We start from the raw sequence: 27,557 nt of genomic DNA on the forward strand, positions 1-27,557 counted from the left end.
TAGTTTTGTTATTTACATTATATTTAAATTTAGTCATTTAGCAGAAGCTTTTATCCAAATCGACTAACAAATGAGGACAATAGAAGCAATCAAAACCAACAAAAGAGCAATAATATGCAAGTGCTATATTAGTATATTATTATAGTGTTATATTTCAATTTCACAAAGAAATGTGCAGCATTTTGTCCAAGCAATAATAAAAGGACACATTACAGTTATAATTTGTCTTAAATCTCATTTTGTAAAAAAAAAAAATAATAAAAAAATCGTGAATCAAATTGTGAGTTGAGTGAATCGTTACATCCCTAGTGTTGGGCGATATGGTCATTTTTCAAATCGTCATATCGCCAGTCCGTGAGATCGCCGATAGACGATTTGTGCTTGTTAACATTAGTTAATGCCCTGTGAATTAACATGAACTAACAATGAAAGACTATTTTCATTAACTAACATTAACTAATGGAACCTTATTGTAAAGTCTTACCAACATATCCAGGTTTTAGCCATGTTAGTACAGCAATTAACTTGAATATGTAGTATTGACAGTAGGTACTCATATCAGTAATATGATGCATTGTAGAATATCACGCATTACAAAATAATACTTGTAGGTGTAAATTGATGTATAAATAGTTAGAAATCAAGGCAGGATGCAAATAAAATAAACATCCACTGCTTGGCACCAAAACCTGCTCATGGTGTAATTGATCATGTGATATTCATTCACAGGGCCACACGTTCATCAAGCGGGCCGAGGTTGAGGAGGTGGATTTTGCTGGATGGTTGTGTAAAACCATGGGCCTTCACCAGCCCAGCACACCCACTCATAGTGCTGAATGAACGCTGGCTCACAGCGTAGTCACCCATGCCATCCTCATCCTCCGCTTTACTTCTCTCCTTTCTGCCCTCACAGGCCTGTATACTTGTAACCCTCTGACACACTGCTGTGCACTCTTTTGCTGTTCTCTGCTTGCTCTTCCCTTCCACTGAGGTGCATTCTGGGGCATTGTTTTATGAGAGCCCCTGGTGTTGGAACACAGTCATTTGAATGAATATGGAGATTAGAGTCACTTAAGTGGAGTGGCTATATTTTTAACGACCACATTATTCAGGAATGTCCAAATTGGTAAAGATCAGTTAGGTTTTGTTTGTATAACAGCTATTTCACTAGTTTTATGATGTTTTTGTTTTCTTTTCACGGTCGGTTTATTAATTCTATTCTTTGGCATTTAGCGTTACACTGTGTTAAAATGTATAGCTTGGTTCAATGGCAAGCATTTAATTGAGAATCAACTGCCATTTGCAAAGAAAAAAAAGGAAAGAAAACCAAAGAGGGCTTCTGTGGATCATAGAGGTTGGTTTATTACAAAGATGATTATAAATGCAAGATGGCCAAATCAGCAACGATCAAGTGCATACGTACAGGTGTTTAGCTCGTGCATTGCAGGTAGCACTGCTAGTGCATGGTCAAGTAATCCATCACGCCAAATAATGGCCATACTGTAAGTTTGCAAACATTAGCAGAAAGAAACATAAGTTTAATTAGAGTTCCTGTATCAGACGCCCTTTGTCCTACTTGCTGTGCCTGTGGAAAAGATTGGTCATTTAGTATTCATAAACCTATAAGGTTTTTTTTTTTTTTTTTTTTACAAAATCTTGCATCATTTTCCAACTTAAAATCATCTTCAGAAGAGTATATTTGGGAAGAATTATTGTTTATAACTTATGCTTCAATGTTCTTTTTTTTTTTTTTATGAAACCTAAAATTTCCTGCGTTAGACTTCAAGTTTGAATACAACCAGGGTTGCACCTAGTGCAGTGCTTTTACAATAATCCCAATGAATTTAAACACATCAAAGCTATTTCAACCAAGACCACAACAGGTACACTCGTAGTCTGGTCTTCAGTGGTATATAAAGTGAAAAGTAACGTCTCAGGCCACCATGTACAGTGCTATGCAGATCAAATGAACCTCAGCAGATATTGCTGTATTAGTAGGTCTTATAAATACACGGGTGTTACAGATGGGCATTGTGAAGTGTGGCTAAAGCCCACTTGCTCTAAATAGCTTTGTGCTTCTCTTTTTTTTCTCTTTCTCTAGTACTTTTCGGTAACATTGAAACTGTATTACACACTGGCATTCAGCTCCAACCAAGTGAATGCGTTGCCACACTTATGTGTATAAAAATATATGTGCAGTACAAATGGTACTGTTTTCAGTCTTAAAATAGCATTTATTTTTATTTTTGTTTTGTTTGTTTGTTTTGGCCTAGTTTAGAGAAGAGTATATAAGTCATTTTATTACCATATGGAATGTGTTGAATACAGTTCTAATATAAAAATAAAACTTATTTGTGAATGATAATTTGGCTGTAGTTGTTGTCAGTCTTATGTTTGGATAATGCTTAGAGTAAACCAGGATTAGATCAAAGTTCAATTAGGACAGTTAAGCAATTTTTATGAACGTGCTTAGAAAAAATAACATTACTTGGTGTGCATCTTGAGATAAAACAAAGGCACTGATATATTTTAAGATCAGTCAGTGCAAGTTTCTTTCAGTTGAAACAGCTCAGACTTACATTTTAGTCTAGGACTAGGCTTAAGCCTTGTCTGTGAAACCGGGGGATAGACAGCTAGATAAACATGTGATTTGCATTATAGCTGTTAATTTTTGGTATATTTTAGCACGGCTGTAATAACATCCAGTACCGGAAGATGCATATTATAAAATGGTTTATTAATACTATATAATGTATTATAATTTTTTTGTCTAAATTAAGCCAATGGTAATACAGATAACATACTTTGTACATGTGAAATTATGGCATGTTTCGAAAAAGAAAAAAAAATTGATTATCATTTAGCCAGTGCTTCAAGAATATGCATTTATTAACTTGAAATGCATTTGTGCACCTTTAAAGTGACGTGACATGTGGCCAAGTATGGTGGTGACCCATACTTGGAATTAGTGCTCTGCATTTAACCCATCCAAAGTGCACACACACAGCAGTGAACACACACAAACCGTGAACACACACCCGGAGCAGTGGGCAGCCATTTTTGCTGCGGCACCCGGGGAGCAGTTGGGGGTTCGGTGCCTTGCTCAAGGGCACCTCAGTCGTGGTATTGAAGGTGGAAGAGAGCGCTGTACATTCACTCCCTCCACCCACAATCCCTGCCGGTACGAGACTCGAACCCGCAACCTTTGGGTTACGAGTCCAATTCTCTAACCATTAGGCCACGACTTCCCCTTTTACAGCTTCTTTTAATTATGAATCAATTGTAAGTGTCCCAATTATACTGCCCTCTATGTCTGGTGTGTGTTAGTTCATCATGCTTGGCTCCTACTTAATACTTCAGCATTAAAGCACAACTCGGTGTCATACATAATTACACTCCTATGCGTCCACTCCCTGTTTTACAGGAGAGTCCTCAATTGTACAGTCACTCTCAGAGAGGTCATATACTGCTCCTCCTGTTTTTGAGAACTTTCAGTCCGGCAGCAGGTAAGCGGGCAAACGGGTCTCTTAAGTGGTGGAGGATAATCCATGTCTGTCCCGCTGGTCGACTGCACTCATTGCTTCTCTCAGCATGATTTTGGTGAGTATGGAGAATCACAGTACGCATTTTGTTGTTGGGTTACTTGTTTTTAATTACTGTTCATAGTGTTTTGGAGGGTTTGGTTGTTACATATAAAGGAAGAAAACCTGTCAAAAAGGTGTAGCAGTAAGTGAATAGTGTCACTTCTATCCGACGACCCCTTGAGAGTAGGTACAGACTATGAAGCTGTATTAGTTTGAGACGGTGGAGGGTGTGTGTATATGTATTGAGGGGGGTGCTGCTCGCAGACCCTGGGTGTCCTGGAATGTGCCATGGCTTGTTCTGGGGTGGGACTCCATGACCTCAGGCAATGGGATGGGTGGGTGCGACTGCATTCGTGCACACAGTGAAGAAAGAAGGACGGTTAACTCATTATTTTGGCGGACACACTCACCCAAAGTACACGTGCAACACCCCTGCAAACAACTTTGTACAAATACAGGCCGGTTTTACCAGCGATATTCTTGTGAACTCCACTGTTGTGGTAATGTCATGAGTGATGGTGGCCACTGTGGCATGATAACAGCCTTTTACTGTATTCCACAGAGAGGAGCAGAGGAGAGCAGCATGGGGGAATGCTGTTTCTTTAAGAGAGAGGGAGAGCGAGAGAGAGAGAGAGAGAGAAAGGGAGGGACCTTTTTGCCCTCCAGAAACCAGGAAGGGAATTGAGTTGATCTGCTAGTGCTTTGGTTAGCGCATACAGAGCTTTGAACAGCAGAGATAGCTAAGAGAGAGAGAGCTCCACAGAGGAGGAGAGAAGAAGAGTGAAGAGCTAACCCATAACAAGCACCGCCACGGCCATCGCAGGTGAGCTCATTTCCCCCTGCTTGTCCCCTGTGTTGTCTGCACAGGGCCTATCGACTGAAGGGAGCAAGGCTGAGGAGGAAGGAATGAGGGAGGGGGACAGAGAGGGAGAGAGAGAGTATGTGTGTAGGGGGTAGGAGGGTGCTCCTGTGCCAGTGAGGAATTATTCCTCTTTTTCTTTGGTCTTCCTAATAACTGCTTTGGTACACCTTCGCTTCACTGGCATTGCTTTAATAAACTTTTTTTCTGTACTTAGTTGTTAACTTTTTTTGTTGTTGTTTTGGAGGCAAGCCCTTAAGGGGTGTGTTTGTCAGAGGTTAGACAAGTGGACAACATAGTAGGAAGGAACCAAAAATAATTCCAAAGGACAAGGTACAGTGCTAAGCACTAGGGTCCACTTATTTTTTTTTTTAAACCCTTGTTGTCATTCATGAAGAAACAAACTCTGATAACTTGTGCACACACCTTTGGCTTTTTTCTTTTTGTCTCAAAGTGTATTTACACTGGTTACTGTTATGATGGAATATTTTAGGTTAAAAAAAGTATTTTGGGGCAAGAATGCTGAATATGTCAAATGATGTAGTGTGATGATATAAATTTATTGTATTGTAGTTCTACAGAGTTGTGTTTGGATCCCTTTGTCTTTTTTCATACGTACAGAGCTTGGCACTGCTTGTTGGCTGGTCTGTACTTTTAATACCTGGCATCCTGCTAGCAACACACGGTAGTGTATAATTCAGCTCTGAATGCTTACGTTGAAGCGAGCTCTCAGATGTGGGGGTGGCAAGAGCAAACAGTTTGGGACTTGTAGTTCTTAGCAGTGGCCTAGAAGAAGGTGAAGTCATTCTTAAGGACTGCGCTTCCCAGAGTGCCTTGCCCTTGGCCATACAGGAAAGGGAACAGCCGGTAGCCTATCCTAGTGGGGAGGTGTGGTGATTGAGGAGCGGGCAAGCCAATCGCAGAGGGGGAAGTGAAGCCAGAGCAGTGGGCTGAAAATAGAGTGGGGGAGTTAGTAGGTGGCTGCCTGTGTGGGATCAGGCAAGGGCTTGCCTGTGTAACTAGGGCCACTCGGAAGTTTCCTGTCTGCAGTTGCTCCAGACCAGAGCCCTGCCCAGGCACGCAGGCAGGCAGAGGAAGACTGAGCTGACCCACAGGGAAACAAAATTCTGGCCAGCCGGTAAGAGCTCCAAATGCACTCTCACTCTCTCTGGTGTCTGAGACGGGAAAGGCAAGCTAGAAGAGAAATAATGGAATCTTTAAAGGGGAAAGAAAGGGACTTGGCTCGATTAAGTTCAGAGCGCTTGACCCACTTGCAGATGGCATAGAGATGGAAAACGGAGGCCTGCTGTATTAAGGTATGACTTGGTGAGCTTCTGTGCATCGAGTTTCACTTTCCAAGTACTTTCTTAACTGAGCTATGTCTTTGTTGTGATTCTTAGTTTTGTCTGATCTGACTGTTAAAAATGGTCATTTAATAAAGAAAATATTTTCAAGCAGATTCATTTAAGTTTTGGTCACAAAAGGTTGTTAACTGTAACTGAAATTCACATCAATGATGTCCTGCTCATTGAGATCTCTAAGAATCTTGGACTTTTGGAAAGTTTTTTTTCCTCTTCTCTTGGCAGATCCCTTGTAGGCTTCTCTGCCCCCTCATTCTTTTTATAGCTGTGCCATAATGCACATCAACATCATCTCCCTTGGTAAGGGTCTTTAACAGGGTCTCATGGCTTGTCAAATAAGTAGACTACATGTTTGTCCTGGACTCAAAGGAAGCTGCAGCCTTTTTCGCTCTTTTTTTAAATTTTTTATTATGATTATTCAAATGCAGATCGTTGCCAACCCATACTTGTTCGACTCGTTTTCACTGGTGCAGGTACAGTGAGGACGCACGGGGTATTTTTATTCACAGATGACGCCCAGTGTCTGAATAATGCACAGACAAGGCTCCTTGTCTCACTGGGGTGAGGCCGATCTTTATTGTCTTTTGCGTGTTTAACTGGCAAAGAGATTCTTACCCACCATAAACCAGTTAACACTGTTTATAGTTAAATTACCTGACAGGGTCGTTTCAGGTCAGCATTTATGACAGGAAAGGTATGTGTGAACTTCATGCTGATACACTATCCAGTGTTTCTTTTGTATTAACTTAATGTGTTTTGTTTAGTGAGAAAGTGTTTATTTCACTGAGCATGTGTTTTGTTACATCTATGAAATTTCAGATTTTTTTTTTTAGCTTTTTAAAAACTGACTAAATATTAGTTTTGTTTGCCTTTGTGTTTATATAAAGTTTCAATTGCTAGACGTCCAGTGTGAATTGGTTAAGGTTTTTATGCACTTGCACGTACAAAATATTTGACTAGCTTTTGAATGCTTATGAAATAGAAATTTGATTTGAACTTACACAATCCTTCTGAAAATTTAAGGAAAATTGTCTTCTGTTGTAAGGACATGTAAAGCATCTGTTTTTGAGTCCTTGTGCAGTGCAGGACTGAGGGCTGAAGGCAGAAGTTACCAGCTACTGTTTGGCCAAAAAGTATAATTCTAATGCTTAAGTAGTCTTTGAGCTTTTAGAACACACTTTGAATTGGCTCTCTGAACAAGGTTTAGTTTTATTACGTCTGGAGAACAGTGGACATTTGTGAAACATTTTTGAAGTGATCAAATTAAAGACTTATGCTGGGAGATGGGCTGCTGCAAGCTAGCATCACTATCGGTAATCAGAGAGCTCATCTCATTATTCTCTCATTGCACTCTTTAAAGGGCCTTCTTCCACTTGTTCTTATCTGCTGAGAGTCTGTTGACATGATGAGTGAGGCCGCCGCCTTGGTTTCCTTGACAGTAATGTGGAATCCAATTGCTGTAAGTTTATGCTCTCGCCCCCATTCGCTATTGTGGAGCTCGACCTCCAGCAGGTGGAGGAGTCCTTGACATACTTGCCTTAGTGTGATCGTTCGGAGATATGCTGGGAGGTAGAGCTGAAAAAGAAAATCCTGGGTGGGTTGTCATGTCTTTTTGCTGCCTCAGCAGAGGCAAAAAAGGGAAGTGGAAGCTGTGGTGGACCGGTGGTGGAGTGTGCAGTGCAGTGTCTGGGAGAGCTGGTCATCTGATAACAGAGCGGGTTCTGTTACACCATCACCAGAGTCATGCAGGAAGTCTTCTTCCGCTCAACCGGCCAGGCTGCCGCAGCAGCAGAAGAGCTCAAGACACGGACTGTGGCCTGAGCGCAAGGGCACTGGAAGGGCTGGTGTAGCGCTGTCGCCATTACTCAATTTTGTTTCTGTTTCATTTGTTGGTTTTCTTGCTCTTTCCTTATTTCCTGGCCCAGCCACAGTTTGTCCAAAAGACTGAAGTTGTGGGCAGCTCAAAGACAGATGCAGGGAGTTAGGCCTGGAAAAGTTTGGTCAAACTATGAGGGGGGCGTCGTGGCATTTTCACACGTGGGCTTCATTCTAACATGGGATTCTAACAAAGCTGCTGCTGGTCTAGAAAGATTGTATACATGTTGTTGCTTTTGAAGCTGGGTTTCTTGCCTTATCTGCTCTACATTTTCCTGTATATCTGATATACTTCTGTAACTAAGACCTTTAATATCTCACCATAAAGAGAACATAGTTTGCTTGTACTATTGACCCCATGACATAAGATCGATTTTTTTTCTTTCTTAAAGGAGGACGTGATTTTGTGTCTATAGAAGGTTCCAGCAACTAAAGTGAAGTAAAATAAAGAATTGCGCTAGTGTGCACTTGTTTCAAGCAGCCTCACCCAATACCTTTTGGGGGGGCATTGTGAATACAAGTTTGGATTTTTGGCAGCCTACTGACATCTCCAGTGAAACGGCCCAGCACTTCAACTCCAGTTTTATCAGTTGTTCACCCACTTCCTGCTTGCTCTTTTTGTGACCAATCATGCTTCCCTAACCAATGCTGGAAGGAGTGACTCATTTGCAGGGCCTTGCTCAAAATCCTGTTCTTCTTGGAACCAGTCAGCCCCTCTCTATACTGTTTACGATTATCCGGTAATATCCTCTCTGCCTCGACCTTGAACCCTGTCAACCTAGTGTAGTGACTCCACTTCCCTCCCTCATGAGGCAGGAGGAGCTAATCACACAAACACACACACACACACACTAGCTTGTACATACATACTGAGTGGACATGCATGTCAGAGGGATGCACTGTGTACATAAGTCACATGTTTGGCATTAATCCTCTCAAAAGATTCTTTCGAAGGATTCCAAAGCTCTTGTCAAATGCACAGGTGTGACTGGCGAAGAAAGAAATTTAATAGAAAGACACCAAAGTGTTCCGTAAAACCCTGCTGCTTGTTTTGGTTTATGTCATTTAGTCAATGTGTGTTCCTGGAATGTGTGACATGTGCTTGCCTAAGATGTTTCATTCTGAGGTGTCAGTGTTCGGTTCATATAATTAGCAAGTAAATTTACCATTTGGTGTGTTTTGCTGGATTAGCGTTGTTTTAAAGTTAGTTGAGGAGAGATGCAGCTGCATTCTAAGAACTTAATCACCAAACACATTAAATACCCTAGATACAATTTGATTGACAGTAGTTACCTCATGATTCTTATAAAAAGATTTTACTGTGTTGGCGATGTTATTTCCAACAGATTACACAATTCTGAACTAGTTATATTGTAACCTTTCATACCAATAGGTAATGTGATAGTTGAACTTCTAAACTCGTTTATTTTACACTTGCCCAGATGAATTATAACAATTCAAATACTCGTTACGACAGTTTGACAATCTCTGAAATCTATTTTCGATAGCCTCACTTCACATTGCCTGGGGGGGGTTGTTAGGGGAGGGTGGGGGCTGGGGTGGGATGAACATTCGCAGTAACTTGTGGTTTGACTTGCAAAGTAGTTGAGACCTGTGCGTGCGGCCAGCAGAAAAGGTCTGAAATGAGACGTCGGGCCGTTTCATGGCCCCTGTCACCCATAGCCATGAATAAGTGATAAAGAATGTTGGGAGCCCTGAGAAGGTGTCAGGATCAGGTTTGTTTGCACTGTTTCCTCTTTCTTTCAGCTTTGCATTGGGTTTATTCAGGGACAGAGATGCTGCTTAACTGGTGCCTTGCTAACACCCACAAGCTGAAGTGCAGAGAGATGACTTTTGGTTTTGTGTCTCTTCTGAGAAAAACTCCCTTATGATAGCAAAACTACTCTTACTCTCTTTCTCTGAAATTCATGTTTTTTTCTGATTTCATAGGTTTTTCCAGGTGTGGCACAGGTTCCGTGTGAATCAAGGTAAATTGTCTGATCTGAAAGGGTATATTTTAGTGTGTAATGAGACCAAAATTGAAACATTCCTTCATCATTTACTGACCCTCAAGTAGTTCCAAACTTGTATGTTTTTTTTTTATGGGCAAACTATCCCTTTAAAATAAACACCATTTTTGAGTCAGACAAATTTTCTTGATATATGAGGAACCATACCTGGAAACACTTATTGTCTAACCCAACCTCCAGCCTGGCTTCTACCTTAACTTATTCAAATTCTCTGCAATAAAACAATGAGATAGAATGCACCTGTTAGTCAAGTAGATGGAGGGTGGTGGGGGGTGGGGGGTTATCGGAGAGATAACAGAAAACCACAGAGAAAAGTGTGAGGTATCAAAGCTTGCCCTACAGGTGCCCATCATTTAGCTCAAAGGTGAAGAGAGAGACAGAGAGAAGGGCTTAAGCCATTGGCTTATGGACATTACCATCTAACTTAAAACTATCTAACAAGATGTGGTCCAGTGGGGGACTATTATTGGAATGCCTTCACTGAAGTGTGCTATATAGAATTGTGTAGTGCATATGTGTCCTAGTTTATGGTATTTTCATCATGTTCTGACACTGAACTCTTTAACTGTATTTGCTGAAATCAGACAGCATGAAAAAACTGCATACAAAAGGTGAGCCTAAATGTCATCCACATAATGCAAGCAAGACAGGTAGTTGGGGTCAGATTTGCTGCTGTGTTTTACTTTCCCACTATCTCTCAATTGCTACAGCAATAGTGACCTGACTTGGTGCCAGCTCTCAAGGTGTGGAGGAAGACAGCTTTGTTCATGCGTGAGAGAGAGAGCGAGCAAGCAGCCAGGTTGACCAGGTCTTGCATGCATACCAAGGGGCTTGATCTGAAGGAATGTCATTTGAATTCATTGCTCTTATTGAGTATAATCCCCTTGTGGCCTCACCCCCTGCTGGGTCACTCTGGCAGATGGAGGGGCGGGGGCTAGTTAGGCTGTTTGGTGTTCACGTGTGAGTGTGTGTTTGCTAATAGACAAATCAAGGAGGGTTGCCTTTCAGAGCCCCCCCTCCCTCTACCCTCGATTGTACTGTGGTCGATCATTTTAATCTCCCCCCACACGTGATCAAGGGGACAGGCCTTTCCTGAAACTTGCCACACAGTGCAGGGTGGGGTAACCGGCTCAGACCGGATGGACAACCTCCCTATTTAATACTGTTCCCTTGCAGCCCTGCGTGTGTCCTCCTACTCTTCCTCCTCCTTCTCTAGTGTATTTTTTTTCCACTCGGGCCTTTAGCCGGCAACCCCCTGCCCCCACCCCCTTCCCCAGAAGCCAACTGACACGCAATTCAGTGCACATGGTGCCCAGCCCTACTCTATGTGCCTTACACTCCCCCACCCCAGCAAAGCTGCACAGTACTGAGTCTCCTTTTCCACTGCCATCATGACAGCAGGCTTGCCACCCTCTGACATGCTGCTACATTTGAATTCAGTTAACACCCTAAACTGATTGCTGTAAACAAGAAGGCTGTTTAGATTGCTTTTCAAGTCAGATTAAAGTCTCAACTCCCACAAGTTGAAGTCAAACAGCATCTTTCTGACAGCATCACGAGATGTTGTACATAACCTGTAGATTGTTTGATTGTCATAAAGACCACTTTAAAGCAACATTTTTTGCATCATCAGTACACAGCAAATAGATAAGGTTAGGCAAACATTTTTAATAGTGAAAAAGAAACTGGTGAACTGAACTATAAGTTCTATATGTGTTCTGTACTTGGTGTTAAAAAAACATGCCATTATCATAAGCATAATTGATACCTTTTCTTAATTTCAATAATTACACCAATTCCCCGTGGACTTTAAAATAAGTCTTGCAACCAGCACATTGTGTATTTACAGTCATGGCTTGTTGTCAGAATGTCCTTTTATAAATTGATGCTTCCATTTGTGGTTTGGATAATCTTGACCAGTGGTCTTTCATATAGTAGCCACCATTTTGCCACTATCTATTAGCCTCTCTGCTTCATTTGCATACAGGGCTTGGTCATTGTACCCTGGATGGTAATAGAATGCAAAGAGAAGGGACAGCATAAATACGGTCCAAATATAAAGTGTTAGTGTATTAAGCAGCAGCATGAATTGAGCTCTTCAGGTCATTTGTAGTAGTACTTTGTAGTACTTTTATGTAAAATACTTTGCCTCAATTTTGTATCAATGATATTTCTTTTAATATTTGCCAGCCACTTTGTCACTTTATGATTAGTAACTGTTATTGTTCCTCAAAATTCTTAGACAGGCAGACGGACAGACGGCAGGACGGACGGACGGGTGGCGGCGGCGATTGGCGGCTCGGCGGCAGGCTGGTGGAAAATGTCGTCGGGAGCAGGTGGGCGGGGAAGACGTGAGGGAAGGGCCTGTGGGGGAGCAGGCGAGGTAGAGGAAGGACCAGTGGGCATCCCCTTCCCCGAGCACAGTGCTGACCTGCTAGGCAGTCTCAACCGCCAACGGCTAAGTGGGCTGCTGTGTGATGTGCTACTAGTGGCTCAAGAGAGAGAATTCCCTGCCCACCGCTCCGTGTTGGCTTCCTGCAGCACCTACTTCCACAAGCTTTTCACCTCGGGCCTGGCTGCTGACCGCCAGAAAGTCTATGCGCTGGACTTTGTGCGGCCTGAGGTGCTGGCCGCCCTCTTGGACTTTGCCTACACAGCCACACTCACAGTCAGTCGAAACAGTGTGGTTGACATCTTAAGCGCTGCCCGTGTGCTGGAGATCTCGCCTGTCCAAGACGTCTGCACACACCTGCTAGAAACCAAAGTGCTCTCCCCGCCGGTGGGTAACGTGTGTTTTTTACAACTTGACTAATGAATGTTTTGGAGCGATATAATGATGTAGTCCCATTTCTTTTTGCAGGCGGGCAGTGAGCAAGAAGAAGACCAGGAAGAGGAGGAACAAGGAAAGAATGGAAAAGAGCAGGGCATCCGGCTGCGTGCCCATGAGTACTTGGAGTTCTTCCAGAGGGGGGCGCATTGGGGTAGCAGCTGCAGCACGCCTGAGCTCAGGGACCTGCCTGCACACCTGCACTTTAGCCAACGCAACGGTGCTGACAGCAATGGCACGCCCATCGGCCCTGCTGACTACTACTCCTCACTGGCCCAAGCCCTATCACAGCCACCTCGTGAACCCGAAGACAAGGATGTGGATGAGGAGTGCCAGGATGGACCTTCAGTTCTAGCTCGAGGGAAAGGTGCAGAGGCTGTGATGTCCATTTATGCTCCCACTCAGAATGGACATTACTATCTCCATCAGGCAGAGCCCAAATCAGAGATGGAGGTTGAGGGGACAGGTGAGCGGGAGCACGAACAAGGCCCAGCCAGTGCTTTGCTACAACAGATGATGGACTCCTTGGAGCAGAAAAGGGAACAGGCCACGACAGGTGGTGGAGGTGAGGAGGATGGGCCGGAGGGCGAAGAGCCAGATGTTGAGTTTTACTTGAAGTACTTTAATAGTGTGCAGCACGAGGAAGCCACCAGTGCCCCCATGTCTCCAAGTTTGCTACCACTGTGGTCATTAAGGGGCAACGGAGGTGGAAACCAAGCGACTGGAGGGGGTAACAACAGTGAGAGGAAGATACGGTCTAAGGCCTTCCAGAAGTGCCCTATCTGCTCCAAGGTCATCCAAGGTGCAGGCAAGCTTCCACGCCATATCCGTACACACACAGGAGAAAAGCCCTACGAGTGCACCATCTGCAAAGTGCGATTCACCAGGTAAGCCTTTCTTTTTTTTGTCATTTTGGTTTTGTCTTTGGGAAAATTGAGAGTTCAATTTGTATTTTTACATACACTTCAGCATCTTGTGTGCTATCAAATTTAAATGGGCAGGTATTCAGTACACTAAAGAGAACACAGTCAGCCATAACAGGGCTCCAGACTGCGATTAAAACGGTCGATTAAATACCAAAAATATTAATTTGCGAGTGAAGTTTTTGCTGAGGTCGCCACTGGCGACTATGTATAGCTATTTATGTTATGACTTAAAAATGTGCATGTAATGGCTTTTTCCTGATTGTTTTGTGATCACATCTTTTGTTAATTTGACATGATAAACTGAGATGACGCACATCAAAAATTTAGTGGAAAAAAGAGTTTCAAACAGTCCTCGTCTCAGCCGAACAGCAGCGTTGACGCACACCTGCTAAACGCAGCTCCATTGTGCAGCACGAGAGAGATCGGAATGACGGAGACGTTCAAAGCAGTGTCTATTTCGTGCTCAACTTGAACAAACTACAGGTAAAACTGTCAGTTGTGTGGATATTGGCAATAACGTTAACAGTTCTCATTACTAATGGCTTCTTGTTATCAAGATCTTCGTCTATATACTGTGTTCTGTTAGTGCGTGAACTTCATATTATTTGAAGCTCACTTGCCGTCCAATAATCGCAAAAAGCTTTGTGCTTTGTTACATTTTAATAAACAAAGTATCCGCTTTAAAATGATGCCAAATTCATAACGAAATTCAAACAATAAATACGGTTTTGGCGCTCTAATGCGGCAGGAGCGATCACTTTAGCGCCTCAGTTCAAGCAACATGTGAACCCATTCATATCTCTCTTTATTACTATAGTACATAATGAACGTGAATTAACATCAAAAGGTAGGCTATTTTATAAGAGAGCCTACAGTACAACTTACTGAAATGTCTCGTGTAAAAGATCATTCATTCAGTAATGAACAATTCTTGTGACCGTATATTTCAAGCTGGAAAAGACATTTAGTTCCCACTTTAAGTGAACCTTAGTTCCCAGGTCATCTATGGATTAAAATGCTGATAAAGTCAAGAAAAGATGAGACATAAACAGGGTGGCCGCGGGTCCTTAAAAAGTCTTAAAATGTCTTAAATTCAGATTCAGTAGGTCTTAAATATTTTGGTCACATATATTTAGTTATAAATATATGTACATATATTTACATATATACATATATTTAGTTATAAATATATGTAGTTACCGCGTCATCGGAGAGAATTGCGGTTACAGAATACAGTCGAAAACCAGCTTGCTGTCCAGCCTCCGAACTACTTTAAATGGGTTCATGCAAGTTTACTGAAAATGGCTTGAGAATTGTACTTGCCCGACAGGACTAATAGCCTGATTAAAACTTAAGTGACAAAATATAATCACGCATCAAAACGCGCGAATGATTCTTCTGATTTTATTACATTCAGCTTAAACAGCGATTGATAATTGATAGTGTATTTCTATTATCAATGTCGCGCTGTTGAGGCTCGTGCTGCCTGTCTCTATGAGAGACTTTCATGGAGAAATCAAATCAAATGAGTGTAACGACACACATAAAGAAACTCACAGAACAAACATTTTGAGGTAAAAATTCAAAATGTTTAGTTTATTCATAGCATGATATAGTTAAGTAACATACCATGACAAGGGAGTAAACACATGACAGTATGATTGAAATGTTAAAAATAAAAATAAAAAAAGAATAATAATAATAATAAAATAAATAAAACACGTTTATTCTGTGGCACCTAAAAAATAATTTTAGTTTTTTTTCTTATGCGAGCCAATGGCTCCTTGCTCGATTTTTTTTGTCTGGAGCCCTGCATAAAGTTGTTTTATGTTGACAGAAAGGCTGCATGACAAAGTCCTGGAATTTTAACAAGGGGGGTCCAATAAAAGTGGGTTGTGGTAGCACAGCCTGGTCTACTGTTATCAGGGATGAGGCTGTTATAAAACTCTCAATGCCGATATTGAAAGGGATTACAGCACGGTGGCCTATCTACGCCAGTGAGTCAGCTGAACTTGTGACCCTGGGTGTTACGTTGATTATTGCCCCTGGCACATACAGCCCCTCTTTCAGACAAATGGCTGATGAAAAATACTGTGTGCTATAATACTGAATCTGTTAGCAAGCTGCTAGCATGGCTTACCCTGCACTTAAGGGCATCACCTCTTCCATGAAACCATCGCCTTAATGAATTAATCAGGAGACATGCATTGGAAATAGACACTATGCCAAAAATATCCAGTACCCTATTTGCGTAGAGATGGATCTAAATTTGCCACCTAAATACGCCACCTATTGGGAAGGGGTACTGTAATCTTAATCCTGTTTGATCAGGGTTAAGAGTGCGCTTCACTCACACTGAAATAAATCAATCCAATCTTCTAAATAATTCATCTCTCTGTGCCCCACTCTGTTACATTGTGTGTGTGTGTGTGTGTGTGTGTGAAAAAACACATTTTCTCACAGGTGTGTATGTATATATCCATATTTTGGTGAATGTATGCGAAAGTGGAGGAAAGATGAGAAATTATGAGTGAGAGAATCTCCAGATACATTCAAACATGTTTAAATACACAAGTAGGCGTTAGCGTGTGCACATGTCTGTGTTTACATTCTCGGGTGTGTGTCTGTCCATGGACGCATGTGAGTGTGTATGTGTGTTCTGTAAGCCTCCAGTATTCTGGATGGGTCAACCACCCTAGTTTGTTTAGTTGTACTCTGCCCCGGTCACGAGCTTAGGGAGAGGGACGGAGAAGGGTAAGATGAGAGCAGAGTCTTACAACAGAGGGCCTTGCATTTGACACCACACTATAGCTCCCTTATTGGTGCAAAACAATACACTTTGACAGTATGCTGTCTCTTGTTGAAGAAAGCCTACACTTTAGCCATTCAGACCAGTTTGACCAGTGTCAGTGTGGCTGGGTATCGTTCAAAAATGTTCGATACCGATACCTTGACTTCGATACCGGTTCCTGAACAATACTTTTTTCGATACCAATTTTATGAAATCAATTTTAACAAGATTACATTATCTAAAAAAAAAAAAAAAAACTTTGGTTTTATTTTTCAGCTTGTTGATGTTTATACAAACTCAAAAACTCATCTCCTGAGCCACTGCACAAAGGATTGCTACCGAACGGCGAGACGTTTTTCGATACTCTATGGTATCTAGGCAATTCGGTCGGTGCCTAAAAAGTATCGAACTCGATACCCAGCCCTGTGTGTCAGAAGTCAGAAATCTGTATAAACTGTTGACCAACATGAAAGTTAGTTTTGTTAGATGAACATTTATAAAATATACAGTGCAAAATTTGGTTACACAATTGTTATATTTTATACACTGTTAATGGTGCTTTGAAATGGTTGGAGGACAATTGAGGAAAGACATTAAAGGTTAAACCACATTCTTCCAAACCTGTTCCTCAACCCAGCACACCTTTTGATTTTCGATCTTACGTTGGTTTCTTCCCATAAACTAAAATCTCTCCTAGTTGAACTCAGCGGCCACTGAAGATTTTAAATTTTGCTTGTAAAACAAGAGCAATTGTGCTCTTATAACACATTCACCATTTTAAAATGGCTCTTTTTTGGAAGCCACTATGACTCTGAACTGAACATTGAACCCTTCAGTGCCTCATTGGCCTAAAAAGAAATTATGGTGATAAAGCTGTGAACTTTATGGCTCTTTTCCTCATATGACCTTGGGTGCTTTCAGCACAGAAGAATGAAAAATAAACTTGACTTTACTCTTAAAAGTAAAGATAAGGAGGTCAGACTCCTTTTGAGAATACATGTTGTCTTTGATGGGCAAGAACAGACAGATATATGTATTTACATCCTTATATTTGTGTGTTTATATGTAGTTTATTAAATATATGTGTGCATGTTTGCCTTTGCTAATGATCTGTGTGGCTAACCTTACCGGTGTGTCTTAGTAGTAGTTAGTGACTCACCCCACTGTCATAAATTGTCTTTCTGGCACATCAAGTAATTTGGGAGTGGCCATTTTAAGGAATTATAAGTATATAAAGTGTATTAGGCATGTATTCGTGTATCATGGTATTGTTTTGTTAATTTTCTAACCTTGAATTGCTGTTGAGTCTGTCATTGTTAATTCAGTTGCACTTTATTTTAGAGTATGTGCACTTACCTGAACTTACAGTGTACTTACCTAAGAAAGTACTGGATGAAATAAGGTAACTACATGGGTTAGGGTAGGCTTAGGAGTAGGTTCAGGGTTCATACCCAGTTATTGTAATTACTATAACAAGTAAATAGTACATGCGGAACAGGAATGTAAAATAAAGTGCTACTGTTAATTTAATTCGCACAAACCCATGGGTAATGGCTCATCAGAAGTTTTTGTATGCTCTTTTTCAGGCAGGACAAGCTAAAGGTTCACATGCGCAAGCATACAGGAGAGAAGCCTTACCTGTGTACTCAGTGTGGTGCCGCCTTTGCCCACAACTACGACCTGAAGAATCACATGCGTGTGCACACAGGCTTGCGCCCCTACCAGTGCTCCAGCTGTTTTAAAACCTTTGTGCGCTCAGACCACCTCCACCGGCATCTCAAGAAAGATGGCTGCAACGGCATCCCTTCCCGTCGAGGCCGCAAGCCACGCATACGAGATTCTGAGCTCCTGGAAGGTCCTATGGAACTTCATGGCCCAGAAGCAGACATTGAGAGAGGTCGGCGGCATCCGGACAGGGGCACCGGAACATCAGTCATGGAGGAAAATCACGGTAGTCACACGCACAGTCCGGTTGCCGATGGGGAAGGTAGTGAAGATTTGACCTCGGGACAAAGGAACTCCGCAACAACATGAATAAACTTCTTCAGAGAGGGCTTTACTCAAAAACAAGAGGAAGAATGAAACCGAAAAATAAGAAAAAAACAACAACAAAAAAAACTTAAAACTACATGGTCCTCTTTAAAAAAAAACAAATCAGGGTGGCACGCAAATCTAATCTTCTAGTTTCTTTTTCCTCCTTTTTTTTAGCTTCTGCATTCCACATAGAGACTTAACCACCAATTTACTGGTCTGTTATAATGGCGTAGCCATGTGCGTACGAGAAAAAGCTACTATGCAGATTAAACAAGTTCCTCATCTCTGGGTTACATCTACATGGCCTTGTCTTAAAAAGTAAGGTGTCAAACACCAGGCTGACTCTGCTTCAACAGGTTAGCTATGAATGGTCTAAGATGTGATCAATGCAACCAATAGATCTCTTTTTCTAATGCAATGAGCAACATGTACATACACTATACAAAATTATATTGTCTCAGATTGCAATATATGCAATATTCTGATGCAGCACCTTTTTTCTAAATGTTCCAGAAAGAATTGGACAGGGGTTTAAAGTGTTACTTTCTCTATAAAATATGTTTTTGAGAGTTTATATTTTCGTGGTGTAACAGGTTACCGTTTTGATCTACATGGGGAGATTTCGTTAATTTGTTTCTGGCAGGGAGAGAGGGTAAGACAAGGGATGAGGTCCTGTGTTTCTAAAGCACTACCTTCATCTGATTGCCACTGGACACAATCATGTTAAATCTAACCCCTTACAGGCCTGCTTTTCCTTATTGGCAGTCCTACTTGCATTATATTCTCTCTTATTTTGGGGATTGTCTTAATATTTTGTCATTTGATTTTTCTTTTGTCCTTTGAGTTGACTAGTTTGGGTACTTGACACTTTATATTTGTATACGTGTGTATATATTAGGTTGTAATCTTATGAGACCCTTTATAAGACACATATTGCAGATATATAGGGTTACATCATCCTTCAGCTTCACTCCAGGTTTCTCACTGCGTTAAGTTTGCAGGGGGAAATACGCTGTTTGATGTTTTAGAGCATTATAATTGAGAAACCCATTTTTTCCTAAGCTGCACTTAATGGAGCCCAGAAGTTTCCACCCAGTGTATGAATTGTGATAATGTGCTTCATTTTGAGTCTTTCTGCAGGAGGGTGAAACTGTATGCAACAGACGAGTGAGGGCACCGCTGTTATACAAACGGCTGGTGAACAACTTAAGCAGGGAATCTTTTATTTGTTTGTTTGTTTCAGTGACAGAAGAAGAGATAAAGAGTGCACACCTTTTTTATGCATTTGCACAGCTTTACTAAAGATATCCAACAGAGATAGAGAAATATCTATTTAAAGAGACCGTTTGGGTTGGGGAGATACAAAGTGCTTATTCAATTTCTTTGCCCAAGGGACCACAGAAAAAAAAATCTGAAACAAGATGAGCAATAAATTAATGTCCAATTCCAAATAAGCACACCGCTGTAGCAGAGTAAGAAGGAGGGTCCAGTTTTTAGTGTGTGAAATGTGAGCATCATTAATGAATGAAATGTATATAGATACAAAATGGGATCAGTAATACAAACTTTATCACTTTTTTCACAATGCAAACGACTGGCCGAAGTTTTGAAAGAAAGTGTCCTGAAAACTGAGACCTTTATTTTAAAGTAATATGTGCTTCCTTGCGCTGGTGAGGCAGGGTGCAGCAACATCCTATGGCCACATCAGAGCAGGATGACTCACTGAGGGGCCTGGAGCATCAGCAGGCACTTTGTGGGCACGTTGAGACAGGCTCTCCCCAAAATCCAGCAGAGTGGGTGCTTTGGTTAAGTTAGGACTCTCGTTTAAATAAGGCATGTATGAGGACAAGACTTGACTAAGGTGGAGCCTTTTATAGCTGATAAAGTGGCACATTTGAAAGAAAATTCCTAGGCGCATGCATTCTAAAAGCAGTTTGTGATCCTTGCTAAATCTTTCAAGTGGATCTCGGTGTGTACAATGGCTGTGGTTACAGCCATGGATGCACAGTTTTGTTTCAGGGTGAATTAGAAGATGCAATTTTGTGGCATCATTCCTTCTGCAGTGCTGTACCCTGTTTATCGGCCTTTCGCTCCTTAATAAGAAGCAAGCAAGATTTGAATGCACTTTGTTACTGAGAAGGGCACTTTTAAGTCAAAAGAAACGGGTACTTTCAAGTAAAAGAGCAGATGTGCTAAACAAAAAGGCCCATCCAAGTGGTGATACTTAACTCTTATATACTTATACTTCTTCTTTTTTTAAATAGTAATTATTATTATTTTGGCTTGTTCATAAGTGTTGATTTTGTTCAGGTCTTGACACCGAGCTGCCAAAAAAAGCGCAGTCACTCAAGAGAAAGGACAGGGTGAAGATTTTGTTAAAATTGTTGATGAAAGAGTAACAAAGGATAATATGAAAGCATAATGATTAATTGCACTTAAAGTTGATTGAAAAGTTCTCTATTTTGTCTTAACACAGAAGAGCGTAAGGTGTGGCAGCATCTGCAGGGATTTATGACAATTATCTACAACTACATACTCCTGTTTAGTTTGTTTCGCTGGTTAAGTGTAGTGTTCACTTTAAATTTGTTGTTGAAGGTCACACCCTAAGCATCACACTACTGTAAGTTACGAAGGAAGATTTTGTGTGACTGGACGATATGGCTGAAATAATCTTTTTGGAAATTCCAGTGTGAGAGCTTTTGTTTTTCACACCCCAAAACAGTTAATAATGCATCACATGCCTGCAAGGGTGTGTGGTAACTTTGACCTAGACCATCTCTTATCAACCGTTTCACTCATCGCCTGCATTCATCCCATAAGATCATCACGGTAGCTTTTAGATTTGTTTCCGGGATGTATTTGTACTTATGCCACGACCCAAATTTATTCTCCCTCATTATAGAAGCAGAAGTTGGAGTGGAATTGTTGTGGAAAAGCCTACTTGAGTCCCCTTTCTGTCTATTGTTTTTTTTCCTGTGATACTGAGTGTGAGAGTTTTAAACTTGTAATGCTTTCATTTGTTTTATTGTAAAATGTGTTGCTGCAGCTTGTTTGTTTTCTAGCAAAGATAATGCTAGCTGTGTTTGTGGGGTTTAGGGTTAAATGGTGGTGGATAATAGGGAGGGTTAGGTGGGTGGGAGGGTAAGGGAGGTACAAAGCCTGATAGCACTGGAAATAGTGCTTTAGCTGAGAAAGTTTTTGCACTAAAAGTCACTCATGTCCTTGTCCTTGAAGGAGGGGGACTGGAGAACCGGGCAAGGCCTTTGAGTTTTTGTGAACACCGAGTCTGTTTAATCTCCACTTCACTTCCCTATATTTACATCTGCAATTAACTCTTTGAAAACCAAAGTAGAGAAAGACTAGGATTACTAAAGACTATTCTTGGCCATTAGAAGAAAGCGGTGAATCTCACATTTTCAACAACAGCATAAACAAAACCATTTCCGAGACGAGTGTAGGTCAAGAGTCCAAAAGCCACTCCAACAGAAATAAGCAGCTTGAGGAAAGACACAGTATTCATGGAATGGCTTATATCCAATGGTTAACAGGATCAAACCCTAAGCATCTGTGTGTGTAGCAGTTTGGTGGAGTTATTAGAGGTCTTGGTGAGTTCGCACAGACTCATTGGCTTGATCTGGAGGGGGGCATAAGCTTTGTTCAGTGGGTCCAAAATGAGTCAGGGGCAGAGTCTTGAAGCTTGACAAGTGGACAAGGATTTTGGAGAGAATGTGCCTTAACTTAAAAGGAGATTGGGAGGATTCTTCAAAAGGTGGCTTCCATTCCAGCTTCAGAAATGATTCTTGAATACTTGTTGGTTGGAATCTATGTTTTATTGTGGACATTTCTTAGAACCAAAAGGTTGCATAAGATCTTTGTCCAGAGATTGTCTAATACACCTCACCTTGTAAATACAACTAGTTAAAATTTTCTCCAGGTAAAAATTTGATTGCAGTGAGGAGATTCTGTCATCTTCCATTTAGCGCTGTTTATTGCTTCCGCCCCAATCGTGACTCCACTGACAGACACTACAGCGAGAATGTGTCTAAAAAACATTTCCATGACTTTAAAAGCACCATGTATGTAATATCCAAATATGAATCTATTTGTGTCTTTATTTGTTTAATTTATTGGACAGGATGTCAAAAAGCATTAAAGACTACAATGACAGTGATAACCGTAATAATCATGGAGGATAATCTTATTACAATTTTAGATGTTCTGGCTGGGTCGAAGCACAACTAGCTGAGGATGACATAATGCATGGCAAGATTCGCACAGTTGTTCTCACCTGATCCACTGCTGTTTGATGCCCAGCGGGCATGTTGCACAAGGAGCGGCTCATGGGCGGTGGGTACTAGTTTGCACAGATTGGGGAGGGTGGGTAGCATTTTTGTGCAGTTTGGCCAGGGGAACTATGTCTTATAAGGGGGGTTTGGAGAGCCTTGTCAGGTATTGCTGTGCCATTCGTGTACCTAAGGAATTTATAGCCATCTACGACTTTGACTGCCTCAGCTGGTTATGTTTCACTGATCAAGGAGATGTTCTGGAGAGCAGATGTCAGAGGTTGTGGTGGGAGGCAGGGGGATTTTGAGATTATGGGCCATTGTTTATGCTTCTCAGGTTAAATAATCATGGCAGTCCATGTCCATTTTTGTTGTTTGGTTTAAGCTCAAATTTTGCCTTCTGTGTAATCAAAGCTTTATTGTACTGAGAGTACACCAACCGAATATATATTATGAGTTATGAAGATATCGAAAAGCCAACTACCCATGTGACCACAATACCCTCATTTTTGTTTTGCCTAATAACTGTACATTCTTTTTAGTGTAGAAGGAAAAAAAATGGCAAAATTTTTTTTTTTTTATACATGTTTTAACATTCTAGAGTGGTGTAATGTCTCAGAATGAGGCCAAGACAGCAGTGAATTGTGGGATGGAGACATCAAGTCTGAGGTCTTCAACAAGTCAAGGATGCATTCCATAACTTCCTCTTAATAGCTGTTAGAACGAACAGATGCAGGTAGATGGGAAAAGAGGTGGTTTCTTTAAAGTTTTTCTCTTTTCCTCTACCCAGAATGTGCAGGGAAGAAAGTGTGTTGGGCTTCACAAACCCATCAAGCTGATAGCAGTTCTGTGATTGTAACAAAAAAGCACTTTGCGAAAGGCCATCCAGAATATTGTGTGCTGACTCCTTTGATTATTACTGTTGTTGTTATTGTTGTTTTACATCTTGTTAATGCAATTTTTTGTTATCTCATTGTGGATGTAATGATTTATTTAAATGCAAAAACTACATGAAAAGAAAAGAAACTTGAACATGCGATATATTTGGGTTGAAGTCCATTTGAACTGCCGCCCCGTACCACACACATCTCTGGAAAAACACACGAAACAAGGAATGGCATATGTTCAAGTTGTCATACATGTTTTCTTTTAACGGTTTTGCACCTTTAAACCCAAATCTCATTACAAAGGACTTCACTTTTGCTTAAAGGACATTTCTTCTTGGGTTTCAATTGTTCTGCAATATGCTTCATAGACAAATACAGAATTTATAAGAGAGTAGATCTAGATTATTGGTATTGTTAGGGCGTAACTATGCCAAACAATGTCCACTAAAAGGCTGCAGATATGCAACTTGCAACCCTGTCCAATGCAGTCAGGTTTGGACCATTATACAACTTTCCTGCATATGGACAATATATGATATCTACTTTCCTTCTCTGTTTTTAAGACAGTAAAATATATTTTCCATAATGTTTTTGCATAAAGTTTAAGAGTTTATAAGGGACTCATTATATACTCTATTCCAAGCCAACATCTCTTGTACGTTTCACATTTCTTGCATCAAATCTGTATGCTTAATTCATTATGTGGGTAATCAGCTGAATGGACACAAGCTCTGCACAGAAAACAACAATTCATTTTAGGCTTTGGGGGCACTTTTAAACACTTATGTTGACTTTGGGGCGGCAGAAAATTCCCAGTGTCTCAGGCTTGGACAGCAGAAACCCTTTTTTTTTTTTAATGCAAGTCCTGTTCCTTTCCATTGTCTGTCAGTGTGTGTTGAAGCTATTGAGATGTACAGGAGAATTTGGGAGAACTTGCACTTTTGGCGATGAAAAGAATTTGTATTGTATATGAGACCACTAAATCTACATCGTCTAAATCAAACAATTCCATGTTGTTTTCCTTTTTCATTTTATTCTTTTTTTTTTTTTTTTTAATTTTTTTTTACAAAATATGATTTAAGACAAATTATAAATTAAATGTGTCCTTTAAAACTACATGAAAAGAAAAGAAACTTGAACATGCGATATATTTGGGTTGAAGTCCATTTGAACTGCCGCCCCGTACCACACACATCTCTGGAAAAACACACGAAACAAGGAATGGCATATGTTCAAGTTGTCATACATGTTTTCTTTTAACGGTTTTGCACCTTTAAACCCAAATCTCATTACAAAGGACTTCACTTTTGCTTAAAGGACATTTCTTCTTGGGTTTCAATTGTTCTGCAATATGCTTCATAGACAAATACAGAATTTATAAGAGAGTAGATCTAGATTATTGGTATTGTTAGGGCGTAACTATGCCAAACAATGTCCACTAAAAGGCTGCAGATATGCAACTTGCAACCCTGTCCAATGCAGTCAGGTTTGGACCATTATACAACTTTCCTGCATATGGACAATATATGATATCTACTTTCCTTCTCTGTTGTTAAGACAGTAAAATATATTTTCCATAATGTTTTTGCATAAAGTTTAAGAGTTTATAAGGGACTCATTATATACTCTATTCCAAGCCAACATCTCTTGTACGTTTCACATTTCTTGCATCAAATCTGTATGCTTAATTCATTATGTGGGTAATCAGCTGAATGGACACAAGCTCTGCACAGAAAACAACAATTCATTTTAGGCTTTGGGGGCACTTTTAAACACTTATGTTGACTTTGGGGCGGCAGAAAATTCCCAGTGTCTCAGGCTTGGACAGCAGAAACCCTTTTTTTTTTTTAATGCAAGTCCTGTTCCTTTCCATTGTCTGTCAGTGTGTGTTGAAGCTATTGAGATGTACAGGAGAATTTGGGAGAACTTGCACTTTTGGCGATGAAAAGAATTTGTATTGTATATGAGACCACTAAATCTACATCGTCTAAATCAAACAATTCCATGTTGTTTTCCTTTTTCATTTTATTCTTTTTTTTTTTTTGTTTAATTTTATTTTACAAAATATATCCAAAAATGTCTGACGTTTAAGAAATTAAGACATTTCTATTAAAAACAATGTTTACAACCTCCCTGTCTTTGTATGCTATATTTTTTTCTAAAAGAACAAGTATTTAATACAGGTTTAAAACCTTTTAACTGTCACCCATCCCCTCTGTGGGACACCTAAGTTTACTTCACTATATTACAATTAAATCCTAATCTAATCATGACAAACTATATATCGTTGGAAAGGTTGAAGACTCCTAAATAGATATTTTACCAATGTTTTTGTTAAAAATTATGTAGGAAAAGTAATAGATTAATTTTTGACAAGAGTGCACCTCAAAAATCTACATCATAACAGGAGTTCTGACCTTTGTCAAAAAAAAGTCTTCTTCGTTATCTTTTTCTCTATCACACTTTAGAAATCATCAGAAATTATAAACTTTAAATCTCAAAATGCATCTTTTGAAACCCATTTTAAAATCAAACATTGCATTACCATGAAAATGGTACATCAATATCATGTTACAAAATGTTTTCGTTCATGAATTATAAAAATTTAAGTTTGGATCGTGCACTTTCACGTCTATGTTCAAAAATGTGAGTGACAGTTAAGGGGTTAATATGTCTATGGATGTGTATATGATTGAAATGAAAAGGAAGCGGTCTCAACCCTGCTGGAAAAACACTTCTTAAAACCTGTCAGTTTCTTAAGATGGTCTTCCAGCCTGGCCAAGCTGAAGTTTAGTTAAGAGGCCATCTGAAAAGTGCCCAAAATCCCTCTAAAACCAGACAAAAGACTAGCCTTACCAGGCTGGGAGACCAGTAGTTGAAAATGTTTATTTTTTTATTGTATTATTATTATTTTATTTTTATAAATTTTTTTTAAGTTGTGAATGTAAGTTGTTTGCCATTTCAGAGTAAACAAACTTGTACTTCATCTTTTTTTCTTGATCTTTTGTTTAAACTGAGATCTTGAACTTAATACTGACACCTATCAGTGTGAATGCAACATCACACAAAAACTAAAGTTTTAGCCTGCTGAGGCTGTATTTGCAGGTATATTTAGTTATTCCTCAAATTAAAGTGTCTGATAATAGGGAGGTTACCAAGATAAAGTTAGCACTATTTGGCAGGTCATATGATCTCAACTTGGCATTCCCCATAAGATTACTCTTAGGCAGAGTAAAAAGCTTGCTTCTCACATGAGCCTCCGTCATTTGAAACATAATATACTTTCATACATCAAGGATTAATTTGATTATATAACTGGTGTACAAATTAAATATAACACTTGCAAATATACTGTTCTTTTGAATACGGCTACGGCCAAATCGTGCCATTCTGTAAGCTGGTAGCTGGTTTAAAGTGGTCAATATCTGGTAGAGCATCTTGGTCAGCAACTTACAAGGTGGTCCAACTAGTTTAAGATAGTGAGGCTAGTTTATAGAAGCTGGTAGCTGGTCAGCCAGCTAATAACCATTGTAGACTAGTTAATTACCAGCTCAGACCAGCTATAAGCCACTAACCTATATTTACAAAAGTTTACCAAAGCCGAGAGAATTCTATACAATAGTGAACAATGATACTGTAGGCTAATTAACAGTCATTTCGCGCCAATTCTGAAAATAGGTAGCGGTCTGACGACAAATTCGTGAAATCGCTAGATTAAGAGAAAATTAATTTGGTGCTGAGACTTTAAGATGATCACTAATACTTGTAATTTTGAATCTAATTTTAAATAAACACTTACGTGCGATGTCATGTAGCCTACATCCAACAAGACAAGCACTTTTCGCCATTACATTTCTTTCTTGTGTAGGCCTACCTCGGGCCAACGGACCGCGTGCTCAGAGACGGCGCTAAAAAAGTGTGTCAATGTAGTTCATTACATCACCACAAGATGTCACTACACCTTAACTGTTCTCCCTCGACAAACTCTTCAAGATGTCCCTTGTGATTATGGATGTATATCCAAATTATCAGCATTGTTCTTTGTGTATAGTGAGTTTCATTTACAATAGGGTTGTCTAAAATTATTATTGAATACATAA

At 40.3% G+C, this 27,557-nt stretch overlaps 2 protein-coding genes across 7 annotated transcripts in view; both read left to right on the forward strand.

Annotated features, from left to right (window-relative positions):
• LOC107719582 (dual specificity mitogen-activated protein kinase kinase 2) overlaps positions 1–2,365 on the forward strand; it is an 8,583-nt gene extending 6,218 nt beyond the window's left edge. Inside the window, exon 11 of the mRNA XM_016527039.1 lies at positions 730–2,365. Coding sequence (XP_016382525.1) covers positions 730–840 — 111 coding nt within the window. The 3' untranslated portion in view covers positions 841–2,365. The remainder of the gene's footprint in view (positions 1–729) is intronic.
• Positions 2,366–3,409: 1,044 nt separating this feature from the next.
• On the forward strand, positions 3,410–19,681 carry LOC107719583 (zinc finger and BTB domain-containing protein 7A-like). Of its 6 annotated transcripts, none has more exons than XM_016527041.1 (4): positions 3,410–3,600; positions 11,952–12,488; positions 12,570–13,423; positions 17,840–19,681. In XM_016527041.1, exons 1-4 carry the CDS (start codon positions 3,592–3,594, stop codon positions 18,285–18,287), a joined length of 1,848 nt encoding a protein of 615 aa, XP_016382527.1. In that variant the 5' UTR covers positions 3,410–3,591; the 3' UTR covers positions 18,288–19,681. The 6 variants fall into 6 exon arrangements, with proteins under 6 accessions (XP_016382527.1, XP_016382528.1, XP_016382529.1 ...); XM_016527042.1 differs by lacking the exon at positions 3,410–3,600 and adding an exon at positions 4,253–4,407; XM_016527043.1 differs by lacking the exon at positions 3,410–3,600 and adding an exon at positions 5,066–5,759.
• Positions 19,682–27,557: the final 7,876 nt, after the last annotated feature.

This window comes from Sinocyclocheilus rhinocerous, unplaced genomic scaffold (genome assembly GCF_001515625.1).
Source record: "Sinocyclocheilus rhinocerous isolate Xijiao unplaced genomic scaffold, SAMN03320098_v1.1 scaffold1294, whole genome shotgun sequence".
Lineage (NCBI taxonomy): Eukaryota > Metazoa > Chordata > Actinopteri > Cypriniformes > Cyprinidae > Sinocyclocheilus > Sinocyclocheilus rhinocerous.

Bases quoted from the DNA above. Each gene is read 5' to 3' on its own strand.
- LOC107719583 (XM_016527040.1), top strand. From the start codon at position 9,383: ATGTTGGGAGCCCTGAGAAGGTGTCAGGATCAG. The intron at 9,416-11,951 runs GTTTGTTTGCAC...CAAAATTCTTAG, and splicing joins TGAGAAGGTGTCAGGATCAG to ACAGGCAGACGGACAGACGG. The intron at 12,489-12,569 runs GTGGGTAACGTG...TTCTTTTTGCAG, and splicing joins CCAAAGTGCTCTCCCCGCCG to GCGGGCAGTGAGCAAGAAGA.